General features: G+C 38.5%; 1 protein-coding gene across 1 annotated transcript; it reads right to left on the reverse strand.

Moving 5' to 3' along the window:
* Positions 1 to 1,718: 1,718 nt before the first annotated feature.
* Positions 1,719 to 26,111, reverse strand: SAXO2 (stabilizer of axonemal microtubules 2). Its single transcript, XM_058542572.1, has 4 exons — positions 25,984 to 26,111; positions 20,515 to 20,694; positions 15,079 to 15,281; positions 1,719 to 4,070 (listed from the first exon to the last, which is right to left on the reverse strand). The coding sequence occupies exons 1-4, from the start codon at positions 26,019 to 26,021 to the stop codon at positions 3,127 to 3,129; spliced, it is 1,365 nt and encodes a 454-aa protein (XP_058398555.1). The 5' UTR covers positions 26,022 to 26,111; the 3' UTR covers positions 1,719 to 3,126.
* Positions 26,112 to 26,154: the final 43 nt, after the last annotated feature.

The following is a 26,154-nucleotide window of genomic DNA, read 5'->3' on the forward strand; positions in this document are numbered from 1 at the left end:
CCTGGGAACCTTAGAGAGCAGGATCAAACTGTGCACTGTGTTCCTGGGTATGTTGGGGAGGGGTGACATTGCTGAAAGTCCTGTCTGTGACATAGGGTGAAGATCTGCATATCCATGTAAAACAGCATCGAGTGCAGAGAGTGAGAAAGCTAAAGCCTTAACAAAAGGAAAGAGTCCTGATATTTGATTGGACACTTCAAAAGTATATAATCAGCACTCTTTTTACCCAGTCTTTTTGAAGTTTGCTGACTTGTGATTACAAGGCCCACCTTCCCTTTTCCTGATGAAGGTTGAGAGGTCTCCTCTTCCCTTTGTGTTACGAGGCTGCTTTTCTCACACAGCTATTCTCAGAGAGGGCCGTAGATAGCAGTTTTATATAAAAGGAAGTCTGTAAATCTGAGGAAGTTGGGGTGTGGGGTTCCCAATCTCTGACTGGTGAACACTCCTCTCCTTTCTTCCTGCCGTGCAGTTTTTGTTTTTAATAGTCTTTATTTTTTAGAGTAGTTTTAGGTTCACAGCAAAATTGAGTGAAAAGTACAGAGCTGCCCTATACCCCCTGCTCCCGCACATGCACAGCTTCCCACTCTATCAACAGCCCACACCAGAGGGTACCTGTGTTACAATCCCTGAACCTACACCTACACATCATCATCACCCGAAGTCCGTAGTTTACCGGGGTTCACTCAGCATTGTCCGGGCGGTTTTTATAAATCACAAAGCCTTTCTTTCTAATTTCTGAGTCTGTGGTATTATTTTACACAACAAGGATATGTATGGAGACAGGGTAGTGATGGGACGGGGTGGGGGTGGAAATTTCCTATCGCCTTTTCTCTCTGAATTGTCCTCCTTTCTTCATCAGATTCATCCAAGTTTGGCTTAGTGGAAATTCCTTCTATAATCTGGCAGGCTGTTAAGTAATAGTACCAGTTTCCAGTGCTGTCAAAACGTTGTGTGTGTGTGTGCGTTCCTGAATAGTATTTCAAAGAGATCTAAAGAGATGATGAATCAGGGGCTGCTAGCTTTCCACCGCTGTATCTTGGAAGACTAACTCTGGCACAGAGATGTAGATCCCTCTGTTCCTGCGCTCACTCTGTTCTCACCTTCCCACTTTTCTTGATCTGGCAAGTTCCTACTTAGGTTTCAAGACTCAGCTCTGCTATCTTCTCCTTAATGAAGCCTTTCCTGTACTCCCAGGCTGAATGTCCCATATACACTCTGTTCCAATCTCTATGTTCCCACCTATTATATTGAGTGTTAGCTTAGGGGAGACACCATTATCCATCTTTGTGTCCTCAGCCCAAGGCAAACTGCCCCAGGAAACCCTCGTAGATGTCTTATTATGGGTGACCTTTGTCACGGGAGGAGACCACCCCCATGAGATTACAGAGGGATTTGAATATCCAGCATCAGAAAATGGGCCAGGATGAGAGTGCTGTAGTATTCCCTCATTTTTCATTTTGAGTACATAATGTTTTCTGTTAAAAAGGTAAGAATATCTAATTATGTACAGGTTAACCTAGACAATACTTTATTAAAAAGCTCTCTTTTCCAGAGAAAATTTGATGCAGAAACGATTTCATGAAAATACATTCCTTTTATTAATGCTGCAGATATAAAATTCTATATATCATAATTTTCACTAATAAATACAAATGTAAATAAAAACAAACTACTTTCAAATAATTAAAAATACTTTAACCAAATGTTGATGGATTTATTCTCAATTAAGTATATAGTTTGAAATAATTCTAAAGATACAAAAGACTAAACTTTAAGATAAATAAATCATATTATACCATAATGCAATCATCTTTCAAAGGAAAAAAACACCCAAAGAGTCCAATTCATTAGGAAATTTTCAGCATTTATAAGTGCAATATGTTCCTTCTACTTCATTACTGGCATCATTTCTTCCCTCCCTTCTGAGCATGTATATTCACACTGGGGGAGGAGGAGGACATAATTACGCCCCATGCTGAGCCTGGTTCCTCTTCTGAACCCTGACTCTGGGCATGGCAATTAGGTGCACAATTAACTAAGGTTACCCTGAAGATTTCTTCAGAGCTGTCAGTCATTCTTAAAAGTATTCTGGCAAATGCTTTTTCCTTTCTGGAAATACTGTCATTCAAACCATGTTATTCCCCCCAATCCAAGCTCTCCATTCTCTGCGACAACTCAGGAGCTCGGGAAGCTTTAGACGGCAAGACTCTTCTCAGAAGTCATACTGCTCCTAAACTGGAAGCAAGGTAGGTTATTTTACAATCCTTGCTACAGGCCAGAAAGTGAGTACTGAGTAGGCAATTATCCTAATTTGAAAAAGGAGAAAACAGGTACAAAGAGAGACTCAGTGGCTCATTAACAATCCCTGACCTTTGCTGAGCACTTTTACTTTATGGATTACAATGTATCATATGATCTGATGCTCAAAACAAAAGTTTTGCGAGGCAGGCAGAGCAGATATCCTTTTACAAATGAAAACACTGAGGCTCAAAGACATGAGTCACTTGCCTAGGGTAGCACAAATACAAACCAATGTCATCAGAACTTGAACTCAGGTCCTCAGATTCCCAGCCACAGAGCCTTTCCTCGTCTTACTACCTTGAACACAGTGAGGAGCAGTGCAGCCATCTTAAACACCACCCACCAAAACAGGACTCGGTGTACATGAAGCAGATGCCTTAAAGTCTGAGGAAATGAATATTCTTGTCTTGGAAGAGGAATCTATGTACCATTTTCAATGGTGTGCTAGATAGTCCTAATGCCTTGAAAAGGGATAACTGGTATGTGAATAACCATATAATTGCCATAACTATAAACACAAGTATAAATGATAACAGATTGGAGACAAGCTACCAAACAGTATGTTGTGGATTAAAATAATTTAGATGGGAATGTACCTTATTCAACTTTCAGAAATGCATATTAAAGAAAAATCTTGGTAAAACTATCAATACAAAATGGATTTTAAGATCCTGATTTCCTATAATAAATTTGCCAATTTTGTTTAAAAATTTAAAAATGGATTTTTTTTAACTCTCATAATTTTTTTCTACTATCAAAAATTGGTTTTGCCCTTGGAAAACCAACACCCTGTTTGTTAGCTTCCTTTTAAACATGATTTGATGATCAGAAGGCCTTCACTATGGGAATGATCTTACGGAAAAATTTATGACCTCGGGAATTTGTATTTTCAAAGATATAACCTGGAGGAGAGGGATAGCTAGCAGGGCAGATTTCCTGTTTCTTTGGTGCATACTCTATAGAGTACACGGTTACGTCATCAAATGGAATAGAACTCTTAAAAGGAACATTTAAAGGTTTGCAACTCTCCGTTGGAATCAATTCATGAGGCACATAGTGAGATCTGAAAGTGCTCAAACCATCAAATTTTCCAGATGGGTTAGGAATCTGCTGCTGCTTCTTAATAAGACCCTGACGACAACTTTCCCACACTGGAAAATCTTCCTTCATGGTGCTTTTTCCTTGGAAAGGATAATTGTTATTTCTTCTATGGGAAACTGGCCTGATGGGAAGAATACGTTTGGCCTGATATGGAACATAGTCGAGATGGCTTGTGCTGTTTAACTGCATGGCACCTGTAGGAGGGACATACTCCTGTACTTTCTTGACTTCAGGTGGTGGGATTTCCCATGGTCGAAAACTTTCACGGAATTCAGTGCTTCCTTCAAACTGAGCTTTTTGGGTCACTCTGGTATATGCAGGTCTGCAGATTTTTGCAGTTTCACCAACCAGACCCTGAAAGTCGTATCGGTGAGTTGTGAGATCTTCAAAGGGTTGGTTGGTTGGTTTGTAAACTTCTTTTGGCCTTGCAGACTTGACTTCTAGCTGATAAGGGACATAATCAAGGCGATGACTTGTGTCACCATTAAAAGGGTCTGTGGGACGCTGGACCACAGGGCTGGGTTTAAAGCTTTGCCTAGGCTTTACCTCCTGCGCAACATAGTCATCCTGAAATATAGTTGAATTTCCAAATTTCACAGTAGGGTGGTAGTAAGCTTGTTCTGGTTTATGAAGTTCACTTTTCTGAATGTCCCAAGCCCTATAATCATCTTGAAAATTAAAAAAAGAGCATTTTTAAATACTGAAGAAAACCACAATCTTCTAAAAATCATGACTGACTTCTCTCCTTGCCAAATACCCTTCCATTTCCTTTAGAAATCTGAACGCTAATCAAGTACGAAGTTTCTCCAATTCCCCTCAGATCTAGATCTGCCCTTTTTTCTTCATTCCACCTTCCTCTTCCTATCTCCCCGCTTTAATAGATACAACTTTGCAATTCCAGATTCATCTGATTACACAACAAGGGAATGGAACATCTCAGCTTGATTGTTGATAGTTTTTGAAAGCCAAAAATGCTGTGTTTTGGGTGAACACAGAGTTTAGGAGATTATGGTTGTGTTCCCAAAAACTGGTTGAGATTTTCACTATAACTCATAAAATGCTAAGTAAACCATAAAATCTAGGGATTAACATAAAGTCAAGGGCCCTGATGTGTGGGCAAAAGTGATGTGGGTATTACTCCTTGCTTTGGAGGGACTCCTCAAAGGATAGAGAATTTCAGCTCCATTATACTCTAGGAAGCCTACAGGACAGGGCAACTTGCACTATCCCAGAAAGATCACTGGCTCCAAATTTTCCTCCTCAGGAAATGGGTTCAAAGCATTCCTAACAGACAGAGGGCCATCTAGAGGCCAGGAACTTGAACTGAGCGCTTTCAAAAGTGTTAGAAATTGTATGTAGAATTTAGAAGTGAACATCAGGGCTAAGTCTGAGATTTAGTGTTAAATACCATGACTCTGCTTCTTGCAGCTTACTAGACCATGCATGGAAAACTGAAGCGCTTATATTTCAACTGAGGGTTATTTAGGTTTTTCTATTTCTACACGAGAAAGGTAGAAAGCTGAGAAATACTATAGAATTGACTTCACCCAAAAATATATATTTCTAAATAACAAAAATCAATTTATAAAAGACAGAAGTTATACAAGATAAAGTAGTGGAATCTAGACTAAAGTCCACACAATGTTTATTGGAAAGGCCAAAACTCAAATGCTTATTATGTGGATATTTCCTTTGAACAGAAAAATTCCTTATCCTTAGACATTTCTGCCAAGATGGCCAAGTTTTGGACCAAATGATTACTTCCACCTCAAGCTATGGATGTTTGGATGAGAGTGGATACCTGACCCAAGAGCAGGCAATCTTTCGGCTGGCAGAGACCCAGGAAACAAGCTGGCAAGAAAAGATGAGCTGGGTCAAGCACACTTCTTCTTCTTGTGAACCTAAATTTTAAAATACATAGCCAGATAAAAGTGGGAGAAGAATCTAAAAGGATGCCATAAAGTAGAATTGGAGAGGTATGGTAAGCTTAAGACTGCAAAATAGACTTGTAGAGAAATAGACATGATAAATAGGCAGAGGAGGCCAGATAGTAGAGTGGCAATGTGTGTAGCAGGTGTGTCAAGGGAAGTGAAGATGCTGTGAGAGAAACCATGTAGCTCATGGCAGAGATGGAGGGAGTAGCTCTTCCCTCAAGCTTCCCCTGTGCTTGATAACTCTCCACTTCTAGTTCACAAGAAGCTTTACCACAAACTCTCTTTTCCTCGAGGCACCATGAAGGAATCTCTGTTGTTTACAATCTAAAGTATAAAATTATAACCCTATTTTTCAGTAACTAAAGGGAAGTCATAGGATATTACTGAAAGTCTGTAGTTCCACACCCTTGCTGCCAAAATGACTAACAGAAAAAGATGTTAACTTCATAAGAGAAACTAAATAGAATATTTCTCCCTTACAAAACTAGATTTGGTTTTCAAAAAGGAAGAATTCGGAGACTGAAAGACAAGGTTTGACAGCACACATTACCATGAATATCAATTCCAGATAACTGCAGAAAATTGATTTTCCTCTTATAAATATGCCTATGCTCATATGCCTGGAATATTTATTATTTGTCCTGGAATACTTACTAACATCCTAGCAATACCTTAAAAAATCATCGTTTTTATTAATATCATCTGTTTTTAGTGTCTTATGACTCTTACGGAAAAAACAAACATAACGCCATCCACATCTAACAATGCAGTCTGGTCATTTGGCAACTACACTATTGCCCTTGTTAGTTAAGGGCAATTCAGTTTCCTCAGCTCATTCTTTTGATTTCTAGCCACTAAAATCTCGTTAGCAAGTTTGCTCTCTTCTGAACAGCTTTAAGTCCAGGAAGTGCCTGCATGCATTTGCTCACGGTGAACATTTGTATGCCTAGCTCCATCCCCATCATTATATAGTGAGTTATTCTAGGTTCCTTTTGAGGACAAAAGTCCTGAGTTGCATATACTAGTCCTTTTTCTTGTACTTGGGACTGGGTTCCCTGTGATCTCTTATGGCATCAAGGAATTAGATACAACTTCTATAAAGTCAGGGGGCTCCACTGTGGGCCTTTCTGTCTCAATCTACACATTATCAAACTACTCCTACAGTTTTAATACTACATGTAAGCTGACAACTCCCAAACCTGAACCTCCACTCCAGACCTCCCTTCAAACACCAAACCCACATTTCCAACTTCCTACATCCTCTATTTGGATGTCCAAGAGGTAAACCGAAACTTAGTGTGCCCCAACCAGAATTCACCATCTTTCTCAGACTCATGTTCCCCCACCCAAATAACCCATTATCAACAAAACAATGTCTATTATGAATTTGGCATCTCAGATAAAGCTTCCACCCAATCGACTTTCTCTCACTCCCCTTTTCCCATTTTAAGCAGATTTCATATCCTGTTAATTTTACTTCCTAAATTTTAATTTTTTTTTCTTTGAGGCAAACATGGAATGAATAGCAACCTGATGAAATCATATGAAAAATAAGAGAAAGGAAAAAGAAGAAACAACAAGGTAAAATAAGGTTCTTTAGGGTCTATAGTGATATCTTGTTTTTCCTTCTTATACTTGTAATTAGTGTCTTTTTTTTTTTTCTTGGTCAGTCTGGTTAGAGTTTATCAACTTTATGATCTTGGTACAGATTCAGCTTTTGGTTTCATCAATTTTCTCTATTGTTTTTCTGTTTTCAAATTCATTGATTGCTGCTCTTCATTATCTCTTTTCCTCCACTTTACTTTGGGTTTCATTTGCTCTTATTTTTCTAGTTTCATAAGATGGAGGCTTAAGCTATCGATTTAAGACTTTCTTTTTTTCTAATATGAACATTAAATGCTATAAATTTCCCTCTAGGCACTGCTTTAGATACATCTCATAGATTTTAATATTGTATTTTCTCACTTTCATTAAATTAATATTTCCTAATTTCCTTTGTTACTTCTGCTTTAAACCATTGGTTATTTAGAAATGTTTAACTTTTTTTCCAAATATTTGGGGATTTTCCAGATTTAGTTCTGTTATTGACATCCACTTTAATTCTGCTATGGTCAAAAAACATACTTTGTATGACTTCAATTATTTTATATTTGTTAAGGTTTGTTTTATGGTTCAAAGCATTATCTATCTGGACGAAACATTCCACATACACTTGAAAATGACATGTGTTCTGTTACTGTTGACAGGAGTGCTCCATAAACGTCAGTTAGATCAAAGTTTTTGATAGTGTTGTTTAGGTCTTTATATCCTTACTGGTTTTCTGTCCATGTGTTCTATAGATTACTTAAAGAGGGGTGTTTAAGTTTTCAACTATAATTGCAAACATTTCAGTACTGTAAGTTTTTTCTTCATGAGTTTTGAAATCCAAGTTTTAGGGGCATACACATTTAGGATTTCTGTGTGTGTGAATTGTTCTTTTTATCCTTAGCTAATGTCCCTTTTTATCTCTGGTAATATCCCTTGTTCTGAAGGCTATCTTTTCCGATGTTTAGGTAGCCAGTCCTTAAGCTTTCTTTTAGCTAGAGTTTTCATGGTATACATTTTTCCATCCTTTTACTTTTAACCTATCTATATCTATGTATTTAAAGTAGGTTTGATGTAGACAGCACATAGTTTGTTCTTTTTCTTCTTCATGTACTATGACAATCTTTGTATTTTAATTGGCATGGCTAGATTATTTACATTTAATGTAATTATCGATATGGTTGAATTAAAATCTACACTCTTGTTGGTTTTGTTTTTTTCCTATTTGTTCAATCAGTTCTTTCTTTCTTTCTTCCTCCTTTTTGGCCTGCTTTTGGGTTTACTGGGTATTTTTTTTTAGATTTCATACTTCAGTAACATTTATTTAGTGGTTGCCACAAAAGAGATGTTGGCAAACCTTTACTATAAAGAGCCAGATAGGAAATATTTTAGGCTTTTGGGCCATATGGTCTGTGTTGCAACTACTCAGCTCTGACATTATAGCATGAAAGCAGCCATAGATAATACATAATGAATGGGCACAGCTGTGTTTCAATAAAGCTTTACTTAACAAAAAAAGACAGTGGGTCAGATTTGGTCCATTGGCCATAGTTTGCTGATACTTGCCCTAAAGTTTACAAGACATATTTTTAATTAATCACAGTCTACTTTCCAAGTAATATTATACTGATTCACATACAATCTAAGAACCTTCTAACAGTATACTTCCCATTTCTACCTTTTATGTTTTGTACTATTTTGCTATACTTTTAACTTTTACATGTGGTACAGATCCACAATACATTGTTATTTTTGCTGCAGAAAAAAGCTTTCTTTTATATTAACCTTCATTTTAACTATTTCTGGGGATCTTCATTTCTTTATGTAGAATAAGTTCCTGTCTGGTTTCATATTCTTTTTGCTTAAAGAACTTTCTTTAAAGTCTCTTTAGTGAAGGTCTACTGATAATTCTTTCAGTTTTTACTTCTCTGAAAAAAGTCTTTATTTAGTTATCTGACAGATATTTTCACTGGGGATTGAATCTGGGTTGACAGGTTGCCCCTGCTCCCTCACTCCCAGCATTTAAAAGATGAAACTCCATTATCTTCTGACTTGCATAGTCTCTAACAAAAAGTCCCTGTATGCTTTGTTCCTTTATACATACTGTGTCTTTTTAAATCTGGTTGCTTTAAATATTTTCCTATCTTTCACTTTGTGTAGTCTGAGGATGTTTAAAGATACGTTTCTATCTTTCTTTTTTTCTAAAAGAATTATTCTGCTTGGAGTTCTTTGGGCTTCTTGGATTTGTAGTTTGATGTCACGCTCACTGTTTTTGGAATTCTTTTCCATTATGTCTTCAGATAATTCTTCTATCTTGTTCTTTTTCTCTTCTGGGATTCTAATACACATACATATATATGACTCATTTAAAAGTGTCTCACAGCTTTGGATGCTCGGTACTGGTTTTATTTTTTTCATTTTTCTTTCCCTTGTGTTTTTAGATAATTTCTATTGACTTATCTCAAATTTACAGATTTTTTTCCCTCTTAGCTGTGTTGAGTCTACTGATATCAAAGGCATTCATCATCTCAATTTTTATGGGTTTATTTCTAGCATTTTCATTTTATTTTTTTGTAGTGTCCATCTTTTTGCTGTAATTCTCCATCTGTTCATGTATGTTTTCCACCTTTTTCACTACAGCTTTTAATATTAATCATAGCTAATATTAATCATAAATATTAATCATTGTTTAACATAATCATAGTTAAAACAAATTTCCTGATAGTTCCAACATCTGGGTCATTTCTGAACTTGGTTTTGATTTGGTCTCTTGACAATTGTTTCTTTCTTTCCTTCTCTTTTTCTTTCTTTTTTTGTGCAATTTATAATTTGTATTTGAAAGCTGGATATTGTGTGTAGCACAGTAGAGACTGATATGAATAGTATTTATGTCCAGAAATGAATATACCTCTTCATCTTCCAGGTCATTAGTGAGTGGGGCCAAGTCAGTTCAATTGGCAGTTGAGCTAGGTTTGGTTCTTTTTGTTGTTGTTGTTTACCTTCAGTGCACCATTTGCTTTAAATTCCTTTGGCATTATCTTCTGTATAGGTCGGGGGCTGGTTTTCCCAATTTCTGCTCCATCCTCAGCTTTAGGCCTTTTCTTTGCACCTGCACCTCAAAGAATGTCTCTCTCTCTAATCTTGCTTCTCTCCAATTGTAGATTGCTGTTGCTTGTTATTCAGTGCTCAGTAATCTGGTGTGAGGGTGTCAGTGTGTGTGTGTGTGTGTGTGTGTGTGTGTGCGCGCGCATAAGGCGGATAGTTTCTCTGTTGTCCTGGCCTAACCTCAGTCTTACACAAGCCCTGTGTCCCTGGGTCTCAGAGATGGGGCTCTCTCTGTGTTTCTGTCCCTTCTCATGATGTAGTAGATCTCTATTGAGCCCAGGGCAATTTCCTGTTCCTCCTTCTGGTTAGAGGTTTGCTGTTGTTTCATCTTTTCATTTCCCTTATGATCTCAGCTTTCCAAAGGACTCACGAAAATTTATGATTTTGTAGATTTCTTGTTAGGTTGGGAACACTCTTTCAAGTCATCTACATCCTACTCTGAAACTGGAAATCCTGGAGTTTTCCTTATGGTAGAGTTTTAAACTACACCTTAGATTCTACATATTCAATTTCTTTAACAGATATGAGGCTATTCTGATTTTTTTCTTCTTGAGTTAGTTTGGCAAATTGCATTTTTCAAGGAGTTTGTCCATTTTATAACAATTATTGGCATAAATATTCATAATATCTTACTTTTTTAATGTATGAATAATCAATCTTTGAGTTTTAATTGCAATATTTATTTCATTTACATTTAGTGTAATGAGTGATCTAGTTGAGTTTGACTATATTGCTATTTGCTTTTGGTTGGTCCCATACGTTCTTTGTTCCCTTATCCCTTATTTCCTGCCTTCTTTTGGATTAATAAAGGGCATTTTTATTATTCCATTTTGTCTATTAGCATTTTAACTGTAACTTTTTGTATTTTTAAAATAAAAATGCATTTTTGACTTATTAGGGGATCTTTTTGGCCTATTCAAATTTAAGTGGATGTTTTTATCACTTCTAGAACAATAGAAGAAACTTTCAACAGTTTAATCCCATTTATACCCTTCTGCCTTTTGTGCTATTGTTATATTTTACTTCTATAGTTGTACAAAAATACACAATTATTATTGTGACTTTAAGACGTCAATATTCTTTTATATTTACCCTTTCTGTGTGCTACCTTCCTTCCTGCATTGCATGCTTCTCTCTAGAATCATTTTCCTTCAACCTGAAGAACTTTCTTTAGTACTGTTTGTAGTATGGATCTGCTACCAACATATTCTGTTATTTTTTTCTGAAAACATCTTTATTTTGCCTTATTTTTTGAAGGATATTTTCACTAGATATAAAATTCTAGGATTCATTGAGTTTAAAATTTGAGATTTTTTTTTTTCCTTTCAGCACTTTAAAGATGTTATTCCATTATCTTCTGGTTCCCATATTTTCTGATGAAAAGTTAGGTTTATTTCTAATTTTTCTTTTTGTAAATAACATGTAGCTTTCTCTTACTACTTCGAAGAATTTATCTTTACTTGGTTTTCAGAAGTTGGACAACAATTGCCTAGGTGTAGTTTTCTTTGTGTTTTTATCTATTTTGTGGTTTGTTGAGCTTCTTCAATCTGTGGCCTGATTCTTTCATCAATTTAGGAAATTTCTTGACCAACATTTCTTCAAATATTTCCTGATTCTTCATAGGTCTCATAATGTTTTACATATGCTGGATGTCATGCATGTGTAAGAAAACCACAGAAACTAAAATCACTGTTATTTTCAAAAGGACACAGTTTGCTCTTTCCTGTGTTAGGCAAATAGGACATGGGGCAGATCACCTCAATCCAATCATAAATTGAGCTGGGTTGGCGCTCAGTGGCACCTTTAGTTAGACATAGTCTTCCTCTAGTTATAACTGTCTCAAGGACAAGAACTGTAGTGTGTTTGTGGCAGAGCCCTCATTCTAGTGGGACTTCGTCTCCTAAGCACCTACTCCCAAGTGAGACTGTAGGATATGCCTGTGGGATCTCTCTGGTCCAGTCTCCTAACCCACCATGCCCCTAAACACAAACATTCCTCAAAGAAAACTGGCCATGCCTCTGGGACTTATAGATTCCAATTTGTCGTGCCAGTCCAGGTCAGGTACTCCACTGGTTTCCCTTCCCCCTGCTAGAGTCCCTCTGCTATGTCCTCTGAAGACCAATCTTCAGCCCAGGCCTAGACTTGACAAATGCTCCCAGGGAAGTAAACAGTTGGCCATCTCAGCTCACCTAAGAAGGGCTCGTCCATCTGTGCAATTTTAGTTCTTTGCTTCTACAGCCATCCGATGCCATTAAAAAGAAGATGTTTTAAAAATTTATACAATTTTTTAGTAGTTGCAGTGGGAGTAATGACTTTCTGCTGTCTGCTATATCCTACTTGGCAGAAGAACTCAAAAATTTTTAATGGCTACAAGAAAAAGGTTAAGCGCCTCAGTCTGGCAATCAAAGCTTCACAATCTGATCTCAACCTACATTTATAGAATTATATCCCAATCTCTCAGATCCTGAAATCCTCTGGTTTCCACCATGTTCACTAAACAATCCTTTTATTTTTCTTGCTCTATGCTTTTTTGCTCATTTCATCCTAGCTTTTGGTATGTCCCTCTTCTTTCTATATAACAATATTTACTAGTCTCTGACTCATTCCTAGGCTAGCCTGAAGTGATGTTGCTCAGTCTAATTTTTGAAGCACTAATTGTTCCATTAGTTTTCTGGTAAATTATTTCCCCCACTTGTGATATATTATTTATTTCTAGTATGGCTATTTAATTTTTCATGCTATTATTGTTCTTTTTTTCTCAACTCAACTGTAAAGTTTCTAAATGTCAACAATCATGCTCAATTCAGATCTCATTATTCCCTACAGTGCCTAGCACAGAGCAGAGTACTCCCAAAAACATATTTATCAAATCAAATACAGACCTATTTTCAGCATCTACATTTTAATATGAATGAATTTCTAAACTGAGGCTGTGGGGGCAGATATATTTCTAAGAGTCACCAGTTTCATAGAACCATATCTCCAGAATCTAGATGTCACCCTTCTTACCATCTGGCAGGATTTTTTTCTTTATCATATCCCATTTCTGCCTTTCCTCGTCCTCTAATTCTCAGTGAATAGCGAGAGAGTCTCTTCCCATTGTGATGTCTCTTTAGCTATAGACCTGTCCTTACGTAGGTATCTACAGAACCTGCAGCACAATCAACACACAGAATGATGAAGTGCCTTGGCCCTTAGTGTTTGTTGTCTCATGCCCGAAAACCTGGAAATATAAGGATAACCTTTCCTTGCTGGGAAAGATCAGGAGTGAGAAGCCTACAGGGAACCCAGGAATCTTTAACATTGGATGATGGGAGTGGAAGTATGGGAATCTACAGCAAATCCAGGTAATGACAAGCCAGAACTAGTGTTGGCGTGTATGTGTGTGTGTTACATGTAAATGGTCACAGCATCAGGGAATATCAATATTATTGATATTTTTTAATAGATCTTATAGGAAAAAAAGATAAGAAAATCTTACTATGATTGTTTAAAAGACCAAGTACAGTCATTTTCATCAATTATCTTTTATGTCAAATTATTATGCAACACATTATCTTCTCTACATACCAAAAACATATATCTTAGCAATTACTATATGCTATATTGGATTATAACAATATACTTGTTCAGCATACATATTGGTTTAAAAATGTGTTCCTTGTGTAGCACCTTATATGCTCCTACCTTTAAAAACAGAAAGAACACTGTTCCTGACCTCCTACTGGGCAGGCTGATAGAACAGAGTATATTGACACCATGCACTTTACTCACTCATTGAACTGGTAAGAGTGATATTTAAAGAAAAAGTATGCATTCAGCTATGACCTATTTAAAGTATAAATCATTACTGTTATTGTGGATGGCATCACTCTTACAAAAGGGTTTTAATATTAGGACATACTCATTCAGCTATATCACATAACTAATGAAAAGGCTATAAGCCGAAATATGTAATTGCATTTTCAACAAAAAATAACATAGAAATAATATGTACTAATAAGAGAGCCCATTTTAAAAAAATAAAGACCCCATTCCTCAAAAGCAGTAGAATATTTTAAAATCATATTGAGTTTTAAAAAGAACCTGGTCATACATTGTCCAGCCCCTCACTCTTCTTAGTCAGCTGCCAGCAGGAAGAAGGTATTCTCACAATTCCTCCACGCTGGAAGTCTTAGAGGAGCTGATTCCCTATGTGGTGGTCCAACACTGCCTGCTGCTGGGTGGATAAGCCTATTTTATTCTGAGGTTCAGTATCAGGAACCATCTGCTTACAGACGTAACATTTATTCTCCACCTTAGCCTTTATCATTATAAAGGGAATATTTTGATTCTCCATCTGCTAACTCTTGTGTTGTAGCAGCTGGTTCAGAACTTGAATGGTGAAGAGAGTTGCTATTTATTTGACCTTCTCAAAGACTCCTGTATGCTTGGTAGAGTTTCAACTCATTCTGGGATGGAAGGAAAAGAACAGTACCAACTAAATGTGGCATAATGTGACAAATATGGCATAGTGCTTGTTCAATGGCATCCTGTGTTTTTATATGTTTTGAGATCTTTGAGAATGAGATTTGAGAAAATTTGAGATATTTTATATGTTTTGAGATGTTTGAGAAATTAAGTGGCTGAATTTGGATAGAAATCCAGGTCTCTTAACTCTCAATCAGGCAAATGGTCTTTTTTTCACTATACAATACTATTTGGACCAAAGAGAAAAATGTTTTTTCCGGGCCGGCCCCGTGGCTTAGTGGTTAAGTGCGTGCGCTCCGATGCAGGCGGCCCGGGTTCGGATCCCGGGCACACACAGACGCACTGCTTCTCCGGCCATGCTGAGGCCGCGTCCCACATACAGCAGCTAGAAAAATGTGCAACTATGACATACAACTATCTGCTGGGGCTTTGGGGGAAAAATAAAAAAAAAAAAAAAATGTTTTTTCCTAAGCCATGAAGGCTAGGTTTGGCAACACATCATAATTGCGTTTTTATATTAGATGTCAAAGCTGGAAGTGAGTTTTAGTTTCTTGGCTCCTTCATTTCTGAAATAGCAAGTTACCTTTATAGGTTGGGACAGTGTCCAACTTTCCTTTTTTAACTTGTTGTTTCTCCAAAGGCCGGACTATTGCCACAGGCTGCACTTTATAAGAATTAAAATCACGTTTGTAGGTAGTGCCAAGATCAATCTCCCCCTGTTTTGGTTTCCATTCTTCTGGTACACGGTGAGGCTGTTTGGCTATATCATAAGGACGATAATCCGACCTGAAATACATAAATTTGAAACATAGCCTCACAAGTTCTTTTATTTCTAACTATTTCAATGCAGTATTGAAATTTTCAAGGTTTTTTTTCCACTTGAAAAGTCTAAGATGATATTAAAATGGTGATAGTTGATAAACTACTTGAAAGAAATAACTGAATTCCTTTATGTCCCATCCAGTGACTAAATATCTTAAGAAAAATAAGTTATGTCAAAAATCTTAGTTTTCAAAACATCATTACAATAGATCCTCTGTTAACTGGATCTTACATAAATAAAATCTTCAAGTAATTAAATTCTTTTCTAACCTGAAAGGAAATCTCAGGTAAAAGATTTAATGAATCTGAAAGAAATTTTAAATTCCCTGGGTTCACTTTGTCAAAATCCTTATTCATCCTACTTAAAGACTCTAGTAAACTATTTGGGCATGCTTTCTTCTTACTTAAGTCATGCTGTCTTCCTGCTCATCATTAAATAATCAATTAAGCATATAATTTACATCTAAACTCTGGCCTCTAGACACAAAGCACATTCATAGTATGGATGTGAGTCTTACTCATCTTTGGAACCCCCAGAAGCCCTTGCCATAGATGGGAGCCACATGGCAATCCAGCCCTGCTGGGTATTACATAATAGGTGGCAGAGGTCACCCTGCAGACACTGAGGTTGTCTGGTGGGGTGGAGAAGACCACAGACTCAGGCTGATCAGACTGCCTGGGTCCAAATCCCAACTCTGTCATTCACTAGATGCATGACCTTGGACAACTTAGTTAACCTGCTTTTTTTCTTCTGGACTCGGTTGACTCTTACTCATTCAATGATTTGTTTAAAATATCTTGTATTAATAGCTTCCATATATGTCCACAAGCTCCAAAAAAACAAAATAACTCACTGCATCCCTTCTTCTATTCACAACATAACTTCTTAGACTCGTTGACTCCATTTCCTCACCCCATCAACTCACTTCAACCCACCTCTTCAACCTCGAGTCTAGCACTGTCGCTTCTCTAACACAGCTTGAAGGTTCACGCTGACTTCTATGTGATTAATCCATCAGGCATTTTTAGTCCTCATCCTGCTTGACCTCTCAACATTATTTCTAGCAAATTCTCTCTTCCTGCCTTCCTGATTATTTCTTCTCAGTCTCCTATGCAGCTTCATCCTCCTTTACTCAGCCATTAAATGTTGGAGTTCCTCAACACTTGAGCCCACACACTCTCCTCTTCTCATCCAGTGTTCACTCCTGAGGACAACTTCTCTACCCCCATAGCTTCAATTACTACCTATATAGAAATGTCTCTCAAATTTATATCTCAGCTCAGACCTCTTCTCTGAGCTCCATACCAGTATTTACAATGGCCTCTCGGATATTCAACGGCACTTTAAAACTTAATATGCCCCTATTCAAATTCAGTATTTTCCCTGAACTATCTAGTACTTTTTGCTTGTTCCCTATTTTAGTGATTGGCATCACCATCTCTTCGGCTGCACAGTCAGAAACCTAGGACTCACCTTTCATACCTCACCTCCTCCTGTAACTAGTTCATCATCAACTGTTGTCAATTTTGCCTCCTAAGTCTCTCTCAAATCTAACTGCTTTTCTCCATCTCATCACACCATAATATTCTAAGCTTTCATAATAAGCTCATTCAAATCAGTTCAATAGTTTACTAAACTCATATATCTGTATCCACTCTAGTCCTCTCTCCTTTTCTCTAGTCCTTTTCTCACACTGGACCCAAAGTAATCCTTTCACACGTAAATTTGATCAGGTCATTCTTGTCCTCATCTCTATAGCTTCTCCTTTACCCTCCTTCACACACCCCTCAAAAAACAAACAAGCAAGAAATCTTCAGTGGCTTCTTACTGCTCTAAAGATACAGGAAAAAACTGAACCTGGCCCAAAGGCCCTGCATGGCCTCCTTCAGTCACCTCAATTTACGCTGTGCTTCCTCTCCTCCAGCTGACTTTAAGAATCGCCCTCTTTCCAGGCTCCTTCCTGCTATATGCTGCTCTCTTTGCCTGGAGTGCACTACCTCACCCACTCAATCCAGTTAATTGCTTCACATCCTTCACGTTTTGGCTCATTCTTCTCATTTCCCTGATAAAGTCACACCTCTTATTCTAGCTCTCAAGTTACCTTGTGCCTATCCTTCATAGATTTTATCACTATTGTAACTTTATACTTATTTTGAGTGATTTTTTTTTTTTTTTGGATGAGCAAGATTGGCCCTGTGCTAACATCCACTGCCAATCTTCCCCTTTTTGTTTGAGGAAGACTGGCCCTGAGCCAACATCTGTGCCAATCCTCCTCCACTTTGTATGTGGGATGCTGCCACAGTGTGGCCCAGTAAACAGTGTGTAGGTCTGCACCCGGGATCTGAACCCGCAAACTCCAGGCCGTGGAAGTGGAGTGCCCAAACTTAACCAATGCACCACTGGGCCAGCCCCCCCAAGAGATGTTTTTGATTGCCACCTTCACTAGACTGCAACGTCTGTGAGCACAGAGATCAAGATTGTTTTTGCTCACTACTGTATACCAGGTGCCTAGCAGACTGCCTGATACTTAACAAATACTTAATAAATATTATTTAGTGGATGAATAGGAGTGGAAATTACATACCTCTGCTTCTCAAGACATCTGAGTTGTTCTTTGCTCTTCCCAAATACCAGCTAGAGAGGAACAGGCTAAAATGCAATCAGGGAGTGGAGGAATCAAGGAAGACAGAGAGAAAGCTCAGAAGTCTTAGTTTCTCTAGTTAGATTAGTTAAGTGTTGGAAAGTATACCTCCAAACCCAAAGCAACTTTCTATGGAGAAGTAGTAAAGAGTAAATGCACTCTTACTCATCTGATATATCCCAAAACATTTGACATGTCCAGAATCATACTTTCCGGGCAGACTTCTACCAAATCTGGCAGTTGTCTAACTGTATTGTGACTGGAATGCTATAAAGGATCAAGTCTTGTACAAGTCCAGACATGTGCTCTTTACACAGTCTCTTCCTATATTATAGAAAAGTACAGAATGACACCTTATTCCTTGTTTGTACAGATAAACCAGCTTTCTGCTGCCTGGTCAACACAGTCAACACAAGGGAGTCAAGCAGGGGTTCCAAATCCCTAGGAAACGGCTCTAGGAAACACTGTTGCTCCCCAGTCAAAACACAAAGAGAAGATCCAGCATTTTATTAAGTGGAGAGATGATGATTTAAGAAATGGAAATTTTAGTTTTATTGGCATATTTGGACCTTTTGGGAGTTGGGATATTCCTTTCCCTTTTTTTTTTTTTTTAAACTATTAAAGGCTACTTGAGCAAGTCAACTGAGAAAACCCAGAATTGGAAAGCAACTGCAATTTTAAAGAAAAATATGGCAGGTTACACTTTCTTAATTTTAACACTTAGAACTGGTTAAACACAAAATCTTTATTCAATAAATACAAATACTGTGAAATTTATTTCAACTCTCCTTATGAATCATTAAGGTATGAAGGAAGAAAGGAGTTAAAGTGAAGTAAAAAGAGCAACTATTCCCATTTGCTCTATCTCAGCCAGTTGTTCAAGTTCTTCATCTCTTTTACTACAGTCGATAATTACCTTGTTTATTTACCTCATATCTGTCCTTGGATTACCATCCCCACAAGACTATAAACAACAGCAGCGCAAAACCCTTCTTTATGTTCCATGTCATACCCAGTGAACTGTCCAGTACCTGACCTATTGTATTGAGTATATGGCAACAGAATCACCAGCAATGCTGGTTAAAAATGCAGATTCCTGGGATCCATTCCATTATCTACTGACTAATTTAGGTGGAGCTCTTAAGTCTGCAATTTTAACCCTTCTAGATGATTCTAAAGCACACCAAAGTCTGAGGAATATGGAAAGTCTTCAAATTTGTGGAAGAGTCACACACCTACAGAAGTAACTGGAATCACCAAAGGACTATTACTGCCAGAGTTTCCTGAAGTGTTAAAGGTAGAAGTAGCGGACTAAAAGTTTGAAGGTCTCCACCTTTGCTATGTAGGTAGAACGAGCTCTATCTGAAATGAAACGAAAATGGGTAACACTAAATAAGTTGTTACAGAGCATTTTTAAAACCCCAAATTATAGAAGTATCATGTATGAGTTCCTTGAAAGCAGGAACTTCTATTTATTGATCATTTTATACTTAACGCCTAAGATTGTGCCTTGAACAGTGTGCACACTAACAGAATACAGAAAAGAATTAACCCATTGAATTGACAAAGATACAAAGAGATCAAAAAAGCTAAGTCCAAATGAAGAGTTTAGGCTTAGGAGAACTTTTTGTCTATCACTCACTGAACAAATATTGAGTTTCTGCTATGTGCTCGTAGGCAGCATACTAGGTTCCTTCTACTGGAAGTAGAAGGCCGAGATAAGAATAGACATAGTTCCTTCTGTCATGGAACACTGAGACTCATCTAATGATAAATAATAGGACAATGCTTTAAGAGCTTACACAGGGGACTTTACCTGGCCTGAAAACTGGGTGATGGGTCAGAGAAGGCTTTTCAGAGTCATAATTGAGTCGAGATCCACAGGTTGAAAGGGCATTAACTAGCGTAAGAGGAAGGGAAAATTCTAGGCAGGCAAAATAGTATCTTGGAAGGCTCTGTGGCAAGGGAAACCTGGTACTTTCAAGAAATGAAAAATGTCCTACGAGAAGTAAGCATAAAGGAGTGCAAAAGGCACTGCAGTGAAAATAAATTAGAGAAGCACAGAGGGACCAAACCATGAAGGGATTTTGGTGTCTATTAAACACAATGTGAAAGTATAAGAATATTTTAAGCAGGAAGGCAATAGGATTAGATCTACATTTTAAAAAGATTATCTCAGCAAACTCAAAAGTATAGAAAACTGATCAGAGATGCAAAAACTAGAGTAGATAAAGATATAACAATTAGGAAGCCACTGCATTCCTCTAAGCAGTGGTGACAGTGGAAAAGCAGATAAATACAAAAGATTTTAGGAGGTAAAAAAATCAGAACTTTTAATTTCCCTTATTCCTTTTCATTTTTTGTCATTCGAACTCAATTCTCATCTTTCTATTTCTCTCAATTTGTGACTCAATTAGTTTCTTGCTTCTTGGACTGGTTCAGCTTATATCAACTAAATAGTTCAATTTAAAGAGTTAAAAAAAAAAACAAAAACTTTATTAAGACCAGAAGAGTTGGGAGAAAAATAAGTAAAGCAAGAGTTTCTCAATATTTACTTAAATGTTGTTATTCCTTCCATTTTACCACGGCATGCTCGAAATTCTTGCTTGGGTTTAAGACTTTGAGGCGGAAGAACATCGCCATACACAGGATATTTTTCCAAATATTCAGTTGTGGGGCAAGACACGCCAGAATTTTCATAAATCCTTGTGGTTCCATGTGGACAATGATGTCGCCTGTGAAACATAAATAAACAGAAAGATTCTTTTCACCTCCAAAAGCATTTTGTGTGATACTTGCATTTTAATCAAAGACCTTCAATAAATTCAGAATCTCTAAATTTAAGAGCAGCTTAACTAAAAAACAAAAACAACAAAACTTCTGTTTACTCTACAGTGGTGTTTACAGACAATGAATAAATCATGGTGTATCCTTATGTGGTAGAAACTCTGGTTTTGCTCTGACAATAATTCACTGTGTCCTCTTATACTACAGAACATGGAAAGCTAAGAAGCAAATCTCCCAGGCTCCTGCAGGCAGGTTCATCTACTGGATGTACTCACAGGACTCCGACTCAGAGAGCGCCACCTGGGGAGAGAGGCAGGACACAGCCATTCTGCTTGCAGGGACTGTGGGCGAGTTGCAGCGTCTGGAGCCAGCAGCTGCTAGGCAGCGCCCCGGTTTACAGGGTGGCTCCCTGACTTGGCAGTTTCCTGCCCTTGGCAGCCATGCGTGCTTCCGAAGCCTAGGGCTCTGCAGCAGTTTCCTGACTGTGGCAGAGGTGCTGGCTTCCTTGGCAGCCCCAGTTCTGTGCTGAAATTTTTGGGAATTTTTCCAGAAAGCTTATTTTGAAACTGTTTCTTTGGTTTTTCCAACAATTCTGTGAGCTATATATACTCCTTAATAAACTCCTTTATGCCTAAACTAGCCAGAGTAGATTATATTGTCCATAACTAAGAACCCTGACCAACACATCATATAAGCCAGTAGCATGCAAATGTTAAAGAGAATGAGGTTGATCTTTATGTATGGCCATTGGAAGATGGAGAGATTATAAACAGTGAAAACATAGGTTGTAGAATAGTATGTGTAGTATGATCTCTCTCTCTCTCTCTAAAGATTGTGGATGTAAAACAAGTCTTAAAGAACCTTTGTTATCTGTGGGGAATAGGATTATGAGGGATTTTCACTATATCATAGATTTTTTTACTTGAATTTTTATACTATGCTTCATGTATATTTATTTTATAATCAGAAAACAAAGATAAAGCTCTTAATAAAACAAACCAAAAAAAGTAAAATCCCACAATTCTGAAATATAAGGTCAGTTTCTCAGGTCTGGTATCATTTGGGGATCCCAGGCTATGTGGTAAAGGCTGATAATACAAGCCCAGGTAAAGCTGGAGCTGAAGAAAATGCATACGCTCTGTAGGTGAATCAGAACCAACTAAGATATCTGGACTCAATGAAGCCCCAGGAAGAACATAAGGGAAATCAGCTGCTGTGCTTGGAGGCTGCTGGACAGCACGAAGAACTGCAGCGCAGGGAAGACGGAAGAGGTGCTGTCATAGGCTATCCACGAAAATTCAGTCAGGGGAGTTGAGAGATTCAGGAATATCAGCTGAAAAGGGAGGCTTTGGGAAAGTGCTGAAGTGATTTAGTACCATATGTGGTCTCGGGTACACAGGTCATGTACTGAGGTTCTAATGCAGCTGCACTGAGCTACAAGAATCAAGTCAAGGCTTTGGAATCTCTCATTGTGTTTGTTTTATTTTCCATCAAAGAAATACATTCACATTGTGACAAACCGAACAGTGCTGAAGAGCTTATAAAAGAAAGCAAAAGTCCCCTGTTGCAACATTTCTAATCCCTAGAAGCAACTTCTCTCTAGCTCTGCTTTCTAGTTTTTCTAAAGGCTACATCTATAACACTTGTTTATGAGCTCTAAACATCTTGATTTATCAGCTTAAGTGACTAACTTTCAAATTCTAACATAAAAGATAAAGATTTAATTTATACCACTCCACTGACTTCCTACTGTTGTATGGTCATTCATTCATTTATTCATTCATTCAAGAAATATTTAATGAGCAACAACTATGCAAAGGTATTGGGGAGACCCTTAGTAATAAGAAAGAAAGGACAAAAAATTCCCTTCCCTCCTTGAGCTAATATCCTAGTAGTGGGGGAAGGGAGACCCAATGAACAAACAAATCAGAAAAATACACAGTATATCACATAATGGTTAAGCGCAATGGAGTAAAATGAAGCGAGTAAGTGGGATAGAGGGTGTGGGGTGGGGCAGGAAGGTTGCAATTTTAGACTATGACATTTGAGCAAAGATCTGAATGAGAGGCTCTTTCATTACATTTGAGCAAAGATCTGAATGAAAAGGATCTTTCGTTACATATACATTGATTACATTTGTATCTTTAAATAATACACTTAACCCTCTTTTTTTATTCCATCAACTTTAGACAGCATTTCTGGACATCCCGCTTTGCGAGATGAGGATATTAGCTCCTAAATACTTTTCTTTGACTTTCACACTTCGTAAAACGACAGAGAAAAGTGTTAGCTCCTAATTATTTTTCTCCAATTTTTCACCTCCCTTTCACATCTGACTTTCTGCCAGGTATACTTTTTTATTTTATATTACGAATTTTAAGTAGATTAGATTTTGTCCTTCAACACAACCAAGCTGCCATGCTTTGTACCCAGGTTTTTTTGCAAAGCTGTGAACTTAGTGTACTAGGTTTACATGGCAGGGACTATGATATACTGTCCAGTGCAGGCCACTCAGTGAGTGCAGGGAGTATCTTTTCTACCCCATGGGTTCAACACCATGTCCTGAAGAGCACTCACGGTAACAGGTTCCTAGCCTCAAGATTAAGTAAGCTATCTTTTCTTTCATGCTATCAATTATTAATACTTAAAAGTCATTCTAAATTTTACTTTACTTCATTTCGAACCATAATTTTATTGTATAGCTTTTAATTTTCCTGAAGTTTCTAGTACCTTTAATTCCTCTTATATTCTTTGCATTTCACATGCACTGAAGATTTGCACTCTCTCTATTGTACCATCTGTTCTACTGAGTCCCCTTTCTTCAAGGCAGCTTTCCACAGCTGGACTCCTAACTTTTCCCAGACAAGCAATTTAATTTTGTAAAGAAGCATTGTTCCCCCTGCCCTTAGGGATGAGTGTCATCTGCCTGTGCTTTATTTGGTGGGGGCAGACAAGGAGATGGGAAGACCAAGCAATACAGGTGTTTTGGATTTAGACCTCAAATTCTTCTTTCTGCCGACACCCTACCCTTCCATCCTCAACTCAACCTGTGAACTTAGAGCCGAGGCTACCTCAGGCCCTGTTTGGCAGACAGGTTCCCACGGCTACTTCAGAATATTTACTTCAATATATCTGTTTTGATTGATCTGTCAGTGTCCCTTCATCTTCCTATATTCCAAAAATTTGTTGAAATTTCATCTGTTAGTTCTCTGCCCATTCTCTTTAGTAACATGAGTTTATTTCTACCTTAGTTTCTATAATTTTATTTCAGTAGATCCTAGGAAAGGAATGAAGAAATATGCTCTTTTTATCTGCCATCAGGAACTTGAGGCAAAGACAAGTCAAATGATTTCCTATTCTTTTAAACATCATCCTTGTTCTCCTCCCTCCCCCAAATCTCACTCAACCATTCAGACTAGGTTTGCAAAGAAAGTTGGTTGTTACCAAGTCTCAAGTTTTCCTAGCATCCCCCAACTTTGTTTTCCAATATAAAACAACTCTATCACAGTTTAACTCACATTACAATTGTAAATACATACTGCAGAGAAAAATATGTTATGTTATGAGATGGATAGTTGCTTTGACTGATATAGTGAAAGAAACAGATATTTAAAAAGAGTTACATAGTATGAAAAAAAAGATTCAAACAGCAAGAAGGAAAATGTAGCAAAAGCAGGTCAAAATTTCCCTGAAGAGGTCTCTCCACAATCCTGATCCTCCTAGAGAGAGAGGCAATGTATCAAAATATTAATCAGTTTGTTCTCCTTGTTTTTTCCTCTCCTTCATTTCAAGAGGTAGTCAGGGCCTTTGTATTTCCTTGTTTCAGGGGTTTTGGCAGGGCAGAAAATAGAAGATGCCTGAAGTCAACACATTTTCGTCTTTTTAGGAAACAATTCATAGAAGAGATGAAATTAGGTGTTCCTCTGGAGATGAAAGATAGTTGTCTTTTAGGGTCCCAAAAGGAAAGAGATGGTCTTGGACTGAAAAAGAGGAAAAGATTCCCCCAGAGAGAAGAAGGAGGTAAAAGATGAGCAGGAAGGAATTCTTAGAAGACTGGGGGATCTTTGCCTCACTCTGTATCAGCATCCCAGGCAGTGGCCAGATTTCACGAGTTGGCTAAGTGGAACCCTACAATAGCAGTTCCAGCTTTGCCAAAGATTCTTGTACCTCAAACATTAACCTGAAATCGGGGGGGGGGGGGGGGGGGGGGGGGGGGGAGCAGGGGCGGGGGGAGGCCCCACTCTTGAAGAGGTTATGTGAACTTCAGCAAGAGACGTTTCAGTGGGAAGTATTACCAGTGTTCACAGCCCAGAGGGGACTCCTCTTGCATTGGCAATGCCTCAGCTCCCTATTCTATTGCTTGAAGAAAAGGGAGCCTCCAACATTAAAGAAGACTGAATATCCTGACAGCTGGATGGGAAAAGAACTTGGATTGGATATAAATTAATTTAAAGATTAGAAAAAAACTAATCAATTTTGTTGCACATCAGAGTTTTTGGATTCATACTTGAAATGTTAAATTATCTTTTAGTCTACATCTAATTATTAATTATAAACCACGTTTACCATGCAACTGGGGGAAAATTGCTTTTCATCAACATGCAAGTGTTTTTCCTTTGGAGAGGATTACAATATGAAAGGATTAACGCATTCATAATATTTCTTTAGCAAATAGTGATCTGATCTCTGGGTCAACGGCGAAGCTGAGCAAGGAGAAGACTGTGTTTACAGGGGGTGGAAGGTTGTTAGGCAGGGCTCACAGATCAATTCAGGGTTTCAGGGTGGAGACTACTCCCTCTTCAGGCAGTCAGATCCCAAAGGAGCGCTGCCTGGATGGGAATAGGAATGCGGTCAGGCTTGGACGGAAAGCTGAAGGAAGAAGGCGTAACACGGGTTGAAAACTCATGGACTTTCACGCTGTTCTGTCCCTTTTCCTTTTTCTTTTTTTAATTTAATTTTGCGATGCACGCACTCTCCCAGTCGGACCAGCCTTACACCCGGCCGGGCTACACACACATTACCCGCCTGGCCGGTGGAGTTCCGTCTGCACTCTGCTTAGGGCGTCTACAAGGCAGAAATGGTTAACCCCGCTGGCTGGCGGGTGCGAGGCGAGCACTAGTGACCCGGAGCGGCAGGGACGTCGCCGCACCCGCGCCCTCCGTCCCCGAGGGCGGCACCCGTTCCCGACCCCAGCCCGGGCCCCAGGCCCGGCCCCCGCCGCACGGGCCGCACCCTACCCGCAGGTGCAGATCTGACACAGACACCAGGTCCTCATGGCCCCGGCCGCCGACTCTGCTTCTCGGCTCCTCCGCGCCCGCCGTCGTCAAGGCAACTGCGGCTTCCGGGCAACCGGCGCGGCGCCGCTTCCGGCGGCGCCGGAGACGCACGCGGGTCAAAGGTCGTGCGCC

The sequence above is a fragment of the Diceros bicornis genome, chromosome 5 (genome assembly GCF_020826845.1).
Source record: "Diceros bicornis minor isolate mBicDic1 chromosome 5, mDicBic1.mat.cur, whole genome shotgun sequence".
Classification (NCBI taxonomy): domain Eukaryota; kingdom Metazoa; phylum Chordata; class Mammalia; order Perissodactyla; family Rhinocerotidae; genus Diceros; species Diceros bicornis.

Excerpts from the sequence above, each read along its gene's own strand:
- SAXO2 (XM_058542572.1), bottom strand. The coding sequence starts at position 26,021 with ATGAGGACCTGGTGTCTGTGTCAGATCTGCACCTGCGG. Across the intron at positions 20,695-25,983 it reads TGTCAGATCTGCACCTGCGG|GCGACATCATTGTCCACATG; the intron begins GTAGGGTGCGGC and ends TATGTTTCACAG. Across the intron at positions 15,282-20,514 it reads GAAGGAATAACAACATTTAA|GTCGGATTATCGTCCTTATG; the intron begins GTAAATATTGAG and ends TATGTATTTCAG.